This window comes from Anopheles coluzzii, chromosome 3 (assembly GCF_943734685.1).
Source record: "Anopheles coluzzii chromosome 3, AcolN3, whole genome shotgun sequence".
Classification (NCBI taxonomy): Eukaryota; Metazoa; Arthropoda; class Insecta; order Diptera; family Culicidae; genus Anopheles; species Anopheles coluzzii.
In genome coordinates this window covers 56,875,082-56,887,893 of record NC_064671.1, presented here as the reverse complement: position 1 = coordinate 56,887,893, position 12,812 = coordinate 56,875,082, and the positions used below count along the sequence as shown (strand labels likewise).

Below are 12,812 nucleotides of genomic sequence, written 5' to 3'. Positions count from 1 at the left end.
AACATCTGTCAAAAAGTTTACGCTTCGTGTGACGGCGTTTTTGGTCGGTCAATAGCGCTGATGCGTAAACTTGCTGTCAAATCGTGGCTCTCTGCAGTTGAAAAAGTGTAAGAGGCTTCTGAAGCTAGGGAAGCCGGTCGCCGGCCAGCAAAGCGCCGTTGCTATTGGGTTCAACCGTTGTTTATGGAGCGCCGGTAAATTGGAAACGATGTGCTAAAGCATGTATCTGCCGAACGTACAGGTGCGATGCTGCTGAAATTCCTTCGCATGAATAGGCAAGCGTTCAGGCACAGCCCTGTCACTTCATATCGTGCTTAACGAAACACGAACATTCTTCGTTCAATTTCGAGTGTTCGGCTCGATCGAGTAGTTTATAAATAACAGTGTATGTCGCGAATAAACTCTCTCTTCCAATTTTGCTGCACAACGAATAACTGCTGGTAAATATTAAAGGTTTGAAGGTTACACCGAAACGCGGAAAATAAATTATCCGAAATAGTGAGATTAAACATTGGTGCCGTGACCAGGATTAAGACGATTCTGGTTTTCTGAATCTTAATTATTCTCGCGATAATCACTGTTTGCGCGCGTGTAACTGTGCTTTAGTCGCCTCACAATCGACCGAGTTCACTGTGTCCGCGAAATTTAGCGTTTTTTGTCAAACTCCGACTATGACTGCTCCGATAAACGTTTTGTCGTCCAGAAGGACAGTTTTGCTAGCAGTATTGGCTAAGCACGAACAATTTTTGGCAGAATTTGACCCGGAACGGGATGCAATCGAAATCAACATTCGCATTGCAAAGGTCCAGAAGCTTTCCGTTGATTTGGAAGCAATTCAGGCCAAATTGGAAGATGCGGCGGCCACCGAGGAAGTGATAAGTCACAATGCCGCGTTACGAGACGATTTTGGCTCGCGTTTGATACGCCTTGAAGCCCATTTGAAGGCTAAACGGGTGCACGCTCCGCGATCCGCAAGCACAACACCAAACACTAACCCGTTGGCAGGTATAAAGCTTCCCACCATCTCACTTCCTGAGTTCGATGGTGATTACATGCAATGGCTCACGTATAGGGACACTTTAGAGGGATTAATTCACGAAAACATGGAACTACCACCGATACAAAAGTTTCATTATTTACGAGCTTCCGTGAAAGGCGAGGCCGCAAAGGTGATCGAAGCAATCACGATCAGCGCAGCCAATTACGAGCTAGCATGGCAAATGCTCACCGAACGATACTCGAATGAGTATTTGTTAAAGAAACGGCATCTTCAAGCACTTTTTGGTATGGCCACCGTTAAGAAGGAGAGTGCATCAACCCTTCACCATCTTGTGGACGAGTTCGAACGTCACAAGAAAACGCTCAATCATCTAGGCGAAAAAACGGAGGCATGGAGCTGCTTGTTAGAACACTTAATGTGCACAAAATTGCCTACCTCCACATTAAGAGATTGGGAGGAAAATGCCTCAACTAGCCAAAATCCTAGTTACGAAGGATTAATCGCATTTTTACAGCGCCGTATGCGAGTGTTGGAAACCCTACAGGTAAACATTACCGAAGCTCCCCCTACCGTGAACCAAACGCACTACGCACATAAACATGCTCCGCCTATGCGCTTAGCAAGCTTTCCGTCAACATCACACGACACACGCACATGCCCTTTATGCCACTCCGATCACAATTTAACGAAATGCCCCCGTTTCATGCAAATGTCACCGGAGGAACGGTACCGAAACACAATGACACTGAAATTGTGCTTGAATTGCTTGCGCGACAATCACCGTGTGCGTGATTGCTCATCGCAATACAAGTGCAGACACTGCAATTCAACACACCACTCGCTTTTACACTCTTCACAAAATTACGGCACATTTTCCACTGCAAACACGTCAGCTGCGCAAAATGCTTCCGTACGCAACACACACAACACAGACGATCACACGGCAAACACGCAACGCACTTATGCAGCAGCATTGAGGCAAACTACGGAACAAGTTCTGCTTCAAACTGCACTAGTAAACATTGTTGATGCACATGGCATAATGCATCCTGCACGCGCACTTTTAGATAGTGCCTCCCAGCCAGATTTGATGAGTAGCCGTTTTGCTAACCGGCTAGGTATCAAATCGGGCACGGTCGATATCACGCTGATTGGTGCTGGTCAATCGTCCACCCCGGTGCGGAAATCGATGCGCACCACGGTATCATCCAGAGCGAGCCCTTATGCGATTAACGTTGAGTTTTTGATAGTCGAGAAGCTTATTGCTGACCTGCCCGCACATGATGTGCCCACCAGCGGCTGGAAATTACCGCCACATATCATATTCGCCGACCCCCATTTCGAGAAGTCGGCACCGATCGACATTATTCTCGGTGCCCGGCACTATCACTCGTTCTTTGTAAGCGGGGCGCAATATAAAATGTCATCGAATCTACCAGTCCTGATGGAGAGCGTATTTGGCTGGGTCGTGAGTGGATCAGCATCTACCTCTCAGCCAGCAACATCCAATACTTTTCACACTTCATCCGTGGTGTGTATGGTTTCACTAGAAGAATCAATAGAGCGTTTCTGGAAAGTAGAAGAACTACAGGTTAACGATGGCTATTCTCCTGAGGATCGCAAATGTGAGCAATTTTACAAGGATACAACACAGCGAGATGAAGCTGGTCGTTATATGGTATGCTTACCTAAACAAGCAGACTTCGATGTTAAGCTTGGCCTTTCGAAGGCAGCAGCATTAAGGCGGTTTAGTTTGTTAGAAAGGAGGTTAGAACGAGATCCAAACGTAAAAGCGGCGTACCATGATTTCATGCGTGAGTATCTGGAGCTTGGGCACATGTCACGCATAAAAAATCCCTCCGACGACGAACCCGCGTATTATCTGCCTCACCATCCCGTGTTCAAAGCCGCTAGCTCCACAACAAAGGTTCGCGTGGTATTTGATGGTTCAGCTAAGACGTCCACCGGCTTTTCGCTAAACGAGGCGTTATGCGTCGGCCCTGTCGTGCAGGACGATCTGCTCGACATAATTTTGCGCTTCCGCACATATAAGGTAGCCGTTGTTGGAGATATTGCGAAAATGTATCGACAAGTATTGCTCCATCCTATCGACCGGAAATTTGTACGCATTTGCTTTCGATTTTCGCCTCACTCGCCAATCGAATATTTTGAGCTGAATACGGTTACTTATGGCTTAGCCCCCTCATCATTCTTGGCAACCAGAACATTGCTGCAGCTTGCAAACGATGAGGGCGCCTCTTGTCCCAATGCTGCAGCTGCTTTGAAAACTAACTTCTACGTTGACGATTTCATCGGTGGTGCTGATTCCATCGGAAATGCTCGCCAGTTGCGAATCGAGCTTTCTCAATTGCTCGCCAAAGGCGGCTTCGAGCTGCGAAAGTGGACATCCAATCAGCTCGAGGTGCTCGCCGGTTTAAATGCGGATCAAATCGGCACACAGTCAGCGCGGCAATTCTTACCACACGAGACGGTAAAGGCTCTTGGTGTTTCATGGGAGCCAGAGCATGACGTTTTATCCTTCGAATCCGCAATATCCAGTGATGTGTCCATTCCGACAAAGCGATCCATTCTATCCAACGTAGTTCGCATGTTCGATCCGCTGGGCCTGATCTCCCCGATTGTCATTCGGGCCAAGATGATGATGCAGGAATTATGGTTGCAGAAAGCTGGTTGGGACGAGTATGTTCCAGATACTATCTGTAAGAAATGGAAAACAATACAAGAGGATTGGCAACTCATCTCTAAATTCAAGGTTAGTCGTTATGCGCTTCTACCTGGTGCGCGTATTCAGCTACATACCTTCTGTGATGCATCGGAGGCAGCATATGGAGCCTGCATTTATGCGCGTTGTGAAGGCGAAGGTGGGCAGATTCGCATAACGTTGCTTTCTTCCAAATCGCGTGTGGCACCGCTCAAGCGCGTCACACTACCCCGCCTTGAACTATGCGCTGCTGTATTAGGAGCACACCTGCATCACCGAGTAAAGAAGGCGATGGGGATCAACGTTGCAGAATCTTTCTTTTGGTCGGATTCCACCATCACCTTAACCTGGATCAGCGCCACACCCAACACATGGGCAACGTTTGTGGCTAACCGGGTATCTGAAGTACAGCATTACTCACACCCGCGGCAGTGGAGACATGTACCCGGCGCGTCTAATCCTGCTGACCTGGTTTCACGAGGCATGTCAGCCGCTGATTTCCTGAAAAGCAAACTGTGGAGCTTCGGTCCGGATTGGCTATCTTTGCCCGCTTCCATCTGGCCCAACTCTAACCCGGAACCAGCCAACGAAACGAATCTAGAGATTCGCCAGGTGAGTGCTGCCGTTGTAAACAAAACCACTAATCACCCTTGGTTTGCGTTGTGTTCTAGCTACAAGCGATTGCTGCGTATCGTATCATACTGCATTCGCTTCACACGTAACGCTAAGGAAAAGGCACGCACTCAGCGAACAGCAGCACAGCACCCCGCACCTTTAATCGCCACACCCGAGTACATGGAAACAGCAAAAACTGTGTTAAGCTGCCTAGCACAGCAGGATGCATTTTCAGCTGAACTCGGGCAGCTCAAAAAGGGAAACGAAGTCATGAGGCAATCACCTTTACGTGCACTAAGTCCATTCCTTGACGAACAAGGGATCATCCGTGTAGGTGGACGTTTACGACTATCTCAACTTCCCTACCAAGCGAAGCATCCTGTTTTGCTTCCCAAGAAACATCCGTTCGCGCAATTGATCGCAAAGTATCAACACGAGGAGCTTCGTCATGGAGGAGGAAGGCTGCTCTTATCTCGAATTCGCGAAGAGTTTTGGCCGTGATGGAAGGCATCTTGTTAAGCACATTGTGCAGAATTGTTTTCGGTGCATTCGACAGCGACCGACACTTGAACAGCAACAACTTGGACAGCTTCCAGCGCAGCGCATCACTCCCAGCCGGCCTTTTAGTGTTACAGGAGTGGATTACGCCGGTCCATTATACCTGAAGCCAGCCCATAAACGAGCCGCCCCGGGAAAATGCTACCTCTGCGTGTTTGTGTGTTTTTCTACTAAGGCCGTACACTTGGAGCTGGTAAGTGATCTAACTACTGCTGGTTTTTTAGCTGCATTACACAGATTCACAGCACGACGCGGTTTACCGGCACACATACATTCGGACAACGGGAAAAACTTCGAAGGCGCGGCGAGGGAGCTTCACGAGCTGTTCGAAATGTTTCGCGATGAACAGCAGCTACATCTAATTGTGACAGATTGCACTAACCGCGGCATCAATTGGCACTTCACCCCTCCCAAGGCACCACATTTCGGCGGATTGTGGGAAGCAGCTGTGAAGACCGCCAAGCGACACCTTTTTCGGCAGTTAGGCAGCACGCGACTATCCTACGAAGGCTATACAACTGTCCTACATCAGATTGAGGCGGCGATGAACTCGCGTCCTCTCCTACCTATGTCAGACGACCCTAACGAGCTATCGGCACTTACCCCAGCGCATTTCCTCGTGGGCACATCGATGCATGCTGTCCCCGAGCCGGACTACACCCATCTTCGTTCCTGCACCCTCAGCGACTTGCAGAAGTGGCAAGTAATGGTGCAGCGCTTCTGGAAGCACTGGACGACGGAATACCTGCAAGAGATGCAACGTGATAACACCATGGCGAAGAGGAACGACAGCATCTTACCTGGCAAACTGGTCATCCTGAAGGATGATTTCCTCCCCCCCAACCCGTTGGCCACTCGCACGTATCGTACATGTGCACACCGGAGACGACAAGCTGACACGGGTAGTAACACTGAAAACATCAAAAGGTATCGTAACTCGTCCGATAACAAAAATTTGTATCTTACCTGTGGCAGAGGCCGACGAGAGCACATGCACCTAATTTCTGTTTATTTTGATTGTTTTTGTTTTGTTTGTTGACTTGCGTCAAGGGGGTAGGATGTTCAGGCACAGCCCTGTCACTTCATATCGTGCTTAACGAAACACGAACATTCTTCGTTCAATTTCGAGTGTTCGGCTCGATCGAGTAGTTTATAAATAACAGTGTATGTCGCGAATAAACTCTCTCTTCCAATTTTGCTGCACAACGAATAACTGCTGGTAAATATTAAAGGTTTGAAGGTTACGCCGAAACGCGGAAAATAAATTATCCGAAATAGTGAGATTAAACAGCAAGATTTTGACTTTTTGGTGGGGCTTGTTCGTCCTATAATCGAGCGCATGGATACAAACATGCGGGAAGCGATTACTACCCAGGAAAGGGTATTAATCGCGTTGCGTTATATGGCAACTGGCGAAACGTTTACAGGCCTGCAGTATATGTTTCGTGTAAGTGAAGTTCAGCATTGCTAGAGCAAGAAATATTAAATGATCCTTATTACAGGCGTCTCGTCCATGCATTGCCCAAATAGTAATGGAAGTGTGTAAATGCATTCGAGAGGCTCTACGTGACTATGTTAAGGTAAGACCAGGAGTATTATGATTGTTTACTTAACTCATTTTTTTTATTCAGGAGGGACGGCTTTGCCGTAGTGCTTAATAGTTAACTCATTAATATTACTACATTTTATTCATGTTTTTTAGTTGATGATATATTTAAAATTTTAACTTACTTACTTACTTATCCGGCGCTACAACCGCTTTGCGGTCTTGGCCTGCCTTAGGACTGTCCGAAACCTCTCACAGTCTCGCGCCCTTCGTTTGCCAGTCCGTTATCCCGTGATTATATAACATTGATTGAAATTCGTTTTATACCAAAATTCACAAATTTATTTCTCCTACATTTCTTCACTGGCCCGAGTAGCCATCACCGATTCTTCTTCTTCAAGCAGGAGTCGCAAAATTTTGGAGGTTACCCGATCCTGCTCCTGAGGGGTAAACCTCCGCAAAAAATCAGCCACCATACGGCCGAACGTATTCTCTCTGTTATTTGCGGCAGCAAGAGTCTCCTCCATCAGCCGGTTGACGCTTCCTATAAGGACCTCATCCAGCTCATTATCCCGTTTTCTTTTCCGTGGGTTGACCGGGGTGGAATTTGAGTTACCAGGGAGCGATGAGGAGGGACCAGGGAGTGATGAGGAGGGACCAGGGAGTGATGAGGAGGGGCCAGGGAGTGATGAGGAGGGACCAGAGAGTAATGAGGAGGGACCAGGGAGTGATGAGGAGGGACCAGGGACAGGGATGGAAGGCTCATATTCATGATCGAAATGGATGATTTCAACATCATCCATTCCGACCAGGAAATAATCATCTTCCGGGGAAGATTGAAATTGGAGTGGGGATGGGAGTGAGGTTGGAAGTGGGGCTGGAAGTGGGGCTGGAAGTGGGGCTGGAAATGGGGCTGGAGGCTGTGGTACAGTTATCTGAAAAAAATCGAAAAAAAGGATTGAATAGTTCTGTTAGAAAAACATAACTTTTCACCTATGAATACTACAATACCACTGATACTACAATATATTGATTATTTGATGATATTTAAGACAAGTTTTCTTCCTTTTTAATTACAGACGCCGTGTTCGCGACATGAATGGCTCGATATTTCTGAGCAATTTGAACGACGCTGGAACTTTCCACATGCAATTGGTGCCATCGACGGCAAACATGTCCGTATTCGAAAACCCAATCACGGCGGCTCTGAATATTTTAATTACAAGGGTTTTAATAGCATTGTGTTAATGGTTGTAGTTGATGCTAACTACAATTTCCTGTGTGCTGATGCATTTCTGGAGGCAAAGGAGGCATTTCTGGTGGAATTTTCAAAAACACTCGATTAAATAAAAAATTCGAGAACAAACAGTTGAATATTCCGGAGCCGAAGCCATTGCGAGTGTCGTATGCAATAGACGTTCCGTATTTTATACTCGGCGATCAGGCGTTTGCATTTACGGATTATTGTATCCGTCCATTTCCTGGGACACATGCATCGGGCAGCATTGAACGCGTGTTCAATTATCGTCATTCTCGTGGCCGTACGGTTGCCGAAAATGCTTTAGGCCACATATCCAATCGGTTCTGGATATACCAAACCCCAATTCAACTTCAACCAGAAAAAGCTACTGAAGTTGTACTAACTACAATTTATTTGCATAATTTTCTCTGCAAAAGATCGTCAAGAACTTTGTATGCCCCTGCAACGGCATTTGATAGAGTTGTTGACGGGAGGCTTGTGGCAGGTGATTGGAGGAGTAATGACACGTTGGCTCTTTTAGAGTATTTTTCATCCCGGCCTTCTAATACACTGAGAGATATACGTATTCAAATGGCCAAGGACTTCGTGAACAACAATAGTTTATGATAATAAAACCAGAAACAAAACAGATAATTATCCCCATTTGGTCTTGGAAAGAAATGAATTTGAAATGAAAATGTGATTATGTAGGACAACTTACAGTATCCAAGAATCAACGGCGATTAGGTCTCCACTCCGCGTGTCACTGTTGCCAGTATTTCTGTTGCGCTGCATGTTAGGCCACAAATACAGCATGAGCAACTCTGCGTTACCGCGGTAGCGCGTTCGAATGACATTTCATTTCTATGGCTGGATTGTTATACGCGTTTCCGCGGGCGCGAAAACGCAAGTCGTATATTAGCGGCCTTAGATAACTTTAATTGCTCGTTGCATTACTACAAATGGTATGGAGTAGTGGCGGGGTAGTTCTAGCCAAACTCGCTGCACCCATTTTTCGGATTTGAATCCATTTACCATTCACTTACGCGTTTGAACCAGAACAGCTTCGTGTTGCTATGGCATCGACCCTTTAGATGCGCGTCGTCCCGCATATAACGTTTGTGATATTATCTTTGAGCAAGTTATGTTTTAGCAATACATTTATATTGATTTTTGTTATACGAACTATATAGTTCGATTGTCGTGGTAATGGTTTATTATTATATTCATCCCAGACAACTCAAAAACTTGGATAATCATATGATATGTGGTTTTCGTTTAACTTGTTTAATATATGTAACCTATAATTTGAGTCATCAGTAATGTTCTTGCGTAAAGGAGTTGTCAAAGTTTATTTTATGTTATAGCCTAAACTAGAGCATGTGCTCTTTCCACCACCTCACTTTATTTAAAACGAATAAATGATAAACTATAAATTAAAATTAGTAAATTATTAGTATATTAGACATCGGTTAGTTCCGACCTACCTCTATTGGACTCGATTATTAAACCTTTATTGATTTATCCATACCATGATATTCATTTTGCATATAGAAGGCTCTGGCCGCACGAAACCTGATCCTTTATACGTTCATCATTTCAATTAAGCTCTCTATCAGCTATTCGGAAAAGCTTTTACTGCTATAATCATTTGCTCAACTGTTTCACATTAATTAGGTGCTAAATTAATTCTAAGTTTCTTTTTCTTCTTCTTTCTTCTTCTTTGACTTAACAACCGTTGTCGGTCAAGGCCTGCCTGTACCCACTTGCGGGCTTGGCTTTCAGTGACTAATTGAATCCCCCCCATAGCAGGATAGTCAATCCTACGTATGGCGGCACGGTCTATTTGGGGATTGAACCCATGACGGGCATGTTGTTTATGTCGTACGAGTTGACGACTGAACTACGAGACCGACTTCTTCTTCTACTTGGCGTAAACGTCCTACGCGGAAATGCCGCGGTATCACCTCAATATTCTTATAGTTTATAATCTTATAAAAAATCTAATTTTAAAGTATTAAAAGCATTTAGTTAAAGTTAATATTAAACATTAAACATTAACCAATAAACATTAATACTAAATTAAACATACATATACTTAAACCAAACATATATTATACATACTATCCTGGTATCCTGATGGTTCGCATCCTCCATCGTGTCCTCGACGAACGCCATGGCTTCATAGGCAAACCATCTTGGCACGTACACCTCCGATGCGCCTAAAAGAAAAAGAAAATATAAATAATATAAATAATATATCTTTTAATCCTTAATTTATCATCAATTTACCTGCCCCACTATGCTTTGACTTTTTCACTTTACTCCTGTACGTCCAATAGGAGTTGAGGAGTTTTTTCCACACTGCTTTAGCATTAGCAGTTGGAAGCCCTACCTCACTACCTATAGCCGTCCACCCATCATTTTGGACGTTACGATTTTTATAGCTGTCCAACTTTTTATTCCATAAGGATGGACGCTTACTTACTGCCTCTATCACGGCACGGCATTGCTCGATATCCTTAAAAAATATATAAATGTATATACATATCACTTATACAAAAATAATAAACGTGTGGGTGTTGGACCGAATATGTAAATACAGTATAGTGAGATATCTAGCTACTTTTATAAATAAGTACCTGTTTTGCGTAGTTCCGGACTGTTTGTTTTGTGTTTTCCATTGCTAAAATTATATTAAAACCATTTAAAAATTTAATTTTCTGATTCTTTTTAACATGCACAAAAGTTGTATACATACCGCTCGCTTTTTGTTTTTCGTTTGTTTACCATGTGCGATGAAAAGCGCGCGGTAAATTTATCTGTCAAAAGTTTACGCTCAAAATTTATGCCAAGATTTCACCCTCTCGGACCTGAAATCTTTTTTTTGACATGAAGTTTACGCCTGGCAACCCAGTTTACGCGTAAACTTTTTGAGTTTACGCTTCGTGTGACGTCCGTATATAATCTATTTCTTATTCACAAGGTGGCGCTAAAAAATCGCGTGCGTATGCTCGGGTGCGCGAAGGAATCTCCCAAGTAGCAGAGCCGAAGTTGTTCAGAGATTTTTCTGTCTGCCAAAGCGAGGTGCCCTGTCTTCTCTCTCTAGATTTTGGACAGCAAACCACCGCGCGTGTAGAGGTGTGTGCGTGTGACGAAAAATGATGGATGAATAACGCGAGGAACGGGGCCTGAAGTCTTTCGTTGGTCACACACACATGCATCTACCAGCGGATTGCGCTTTACCGTGTCTACCCATCTTTCTCGATCTACCATGATTTTTTTCTGCTATCGCACTCATCCGGGTGTTAGGCATCCTCAGTCTGTCCAGAACTTTCGTTGTGGAAGGATGTGTGGGAGTGATGTGCGATTTCTTGTGTCCCCTACTTTCCTTGTTTACGTTTTGCGCAGTGTTGCTTCTTATTCCATTGTGGAATGATTTATCCTAGGTAACTTGTTGAGGTAAGTTTCTTGATCTCATACGTGCTTCAATGTACTAATTCAACTAATGCTTATCGTCTTCAAAGTTACAGGTGCATGCGCCATTCATCAACGCCTACCTGTTGGCATCATCAACAATCTTCAAAGTGGGTGACGGAAAGAAATTGTTTTCCAGTTTTAAAATATTAAGGTAAGTGTTGCTCTCATCATATACGCAAAACTATCCAAAGTAATACACTGGTGGACATAAAAATAGGAACTTTTTTCTGTGACCGAAAGACATAGTTCTTGTCAGAAATATTTGGTAGCCCTGAAAAGGACTGTTTAAGTGGTTGTTGGGAGGAGGTGTTGCGGTGTTCCACTGAGCGAAAACACATTCTAACGGTTAATCTGGTGACCGTTATTCGCTATCACTTCCTGACAGCGTTTGGCCATATCACCGATGAGATTACGGCATTCGCTTCTGTCTATGCGTTCCCACATAAACTTGCAGCGTGTCCATAGATCATCGGCTGAACGTGCAGGCTGGTTCTTAAGCTGACGCTTGAGAGTTGACCACAGATTTTCAATCGGGTTGAGGTCAGGACTCAACGCAGGCCACGGTAGAACTTGCACATCCTGGTTTGCCAAATAACATTTAACTGTTCGCGATGTGTGCTTAGAGTCGTTATCATGCTGAAAGATGTAATGCTCTTCGTCTCCGAATTGTTGTCGGGCGTATGGCAACATCTTACGACTAAGTATTTTTCTATACCCTTCCGAGTTCAGTGTCCCGTTGATACGGAACAAAGGACCCGTGCCGTGCCAGGAGAAGCAACCCCACACCATTACGTGGCCGCCTCCGTGACTAAGGGTTTTTATCGTATTTTTCGGATGATACGCCTGATTAGGAAAGCGCCAGACGTATTTAATGCCGTCCGAACCATCCAGATTGATTCTGGACTCATCCGAAAAAATGATTTTGCTCCACCAAAAGATGGATGCAGCTAAATGTTCTTCGGCAAACCGAATGCGCGCTTCTACGTGGTGCGGCTGCAGCTTCCTCGGTCTCCGGGCACAGAACCCAGCGGCGTGTAAACGGCGAGACACCGTTTTCGCCGAAACTTGCAAACCAAGCTCCTGCTTGATACGAGTGCAAGTTTTGAAAGGATCCGCCCTGATCATCTCAACAATCCGCGCGTCAACGTCGGCCGTTGTTTTTCGCGGACGACCTGTCGATTTACCCGTAGCCTCGCTACGAATGGCGTTGTCCACAAACGTCCGCGAACGGCCGAACGCCTTGCAGATTGTCTTGATTGGCACGTTCTCACGATACAGCCCCTGAATGTGTTTTCGCTCCTCTGGTGTGCAGTGCTTTCCGCGACCCATGATGATTTTGTGGAATTTTTAAATAGCAACCTTTCACCTTGACCACTGATGGAAGAATGAAGCACAACACGGTTTGGCTCTCCTTTTATACTGCCGCAAAACGCTGCCGGCACTCAAAACTCAGATAAGTAGCGCACCAAAAATGAGAGTATAAAAGGCAAAATTCGGCTGTTACAAATTCAGTAAGCCTCGAACTGTTGGCGATGACACACCTAGTGTATGCAAAAAAAACACACAAATTTTTTTTCCTATTTTAATGTCCACCAGTGTACGTACTACATACATTAATTATTGGTTCATTTTTATTGACAGCGTTCAGTCC

The 12,812-nt window shown here is 45.0% G+C and overlaps 1 protein-coding gene across 1 annotated transcript; it reads left to right on the top strand.

Moving 5' to 3' along the window:
* Window positions 1-671: 671 nt before the first annotated feature.
* LOC120959297 (uncharacterized) lies at window positions 672-4,444 on the top strand. The gene is made up of 3 exons (XM_040382585.2): window positions 672-1,005; window positions 2,068-4,334; window positions 4,394-4,444. Exons 1-3 carry the CDS (start codon window positions 672-674, stop codon window positions 4,442-4,444), a joined length of 2,652 nt encoding a protein of 883 aa, XP_040238519.2.
* Window positions 4,445-12,812: the final 8,368 nt, after the last annotated feature.

What these genes read in the sequence shown, in the direction of transcription:
- LOC120959297 (XM_040382585.2), top strand. Translation starts at nt 672, where the DNA reads ATGACTGCTCCGATAAACGTTTTGTCGTCCAGAAGGACAGTTTTGCTA. An exon ending in AAACACTAACCCGTTGGCAG is followed by an intron (nt 1,006 to 2,067) that starts GTATAAAGCTTC and finishes GCGCACTTTTAG; the next exon opens with ATAGTGCCTCCCAGCCAGAT. An exon ending in CGAATCTAGAGATTCGCCAG is followed by an intron (nt 4,335 to 4,393) that starts GTGAGTGCTGCC and finishes GTTGTGTTCTAG; the next exon opens with CTACAAGCGATTGCTGCGTA.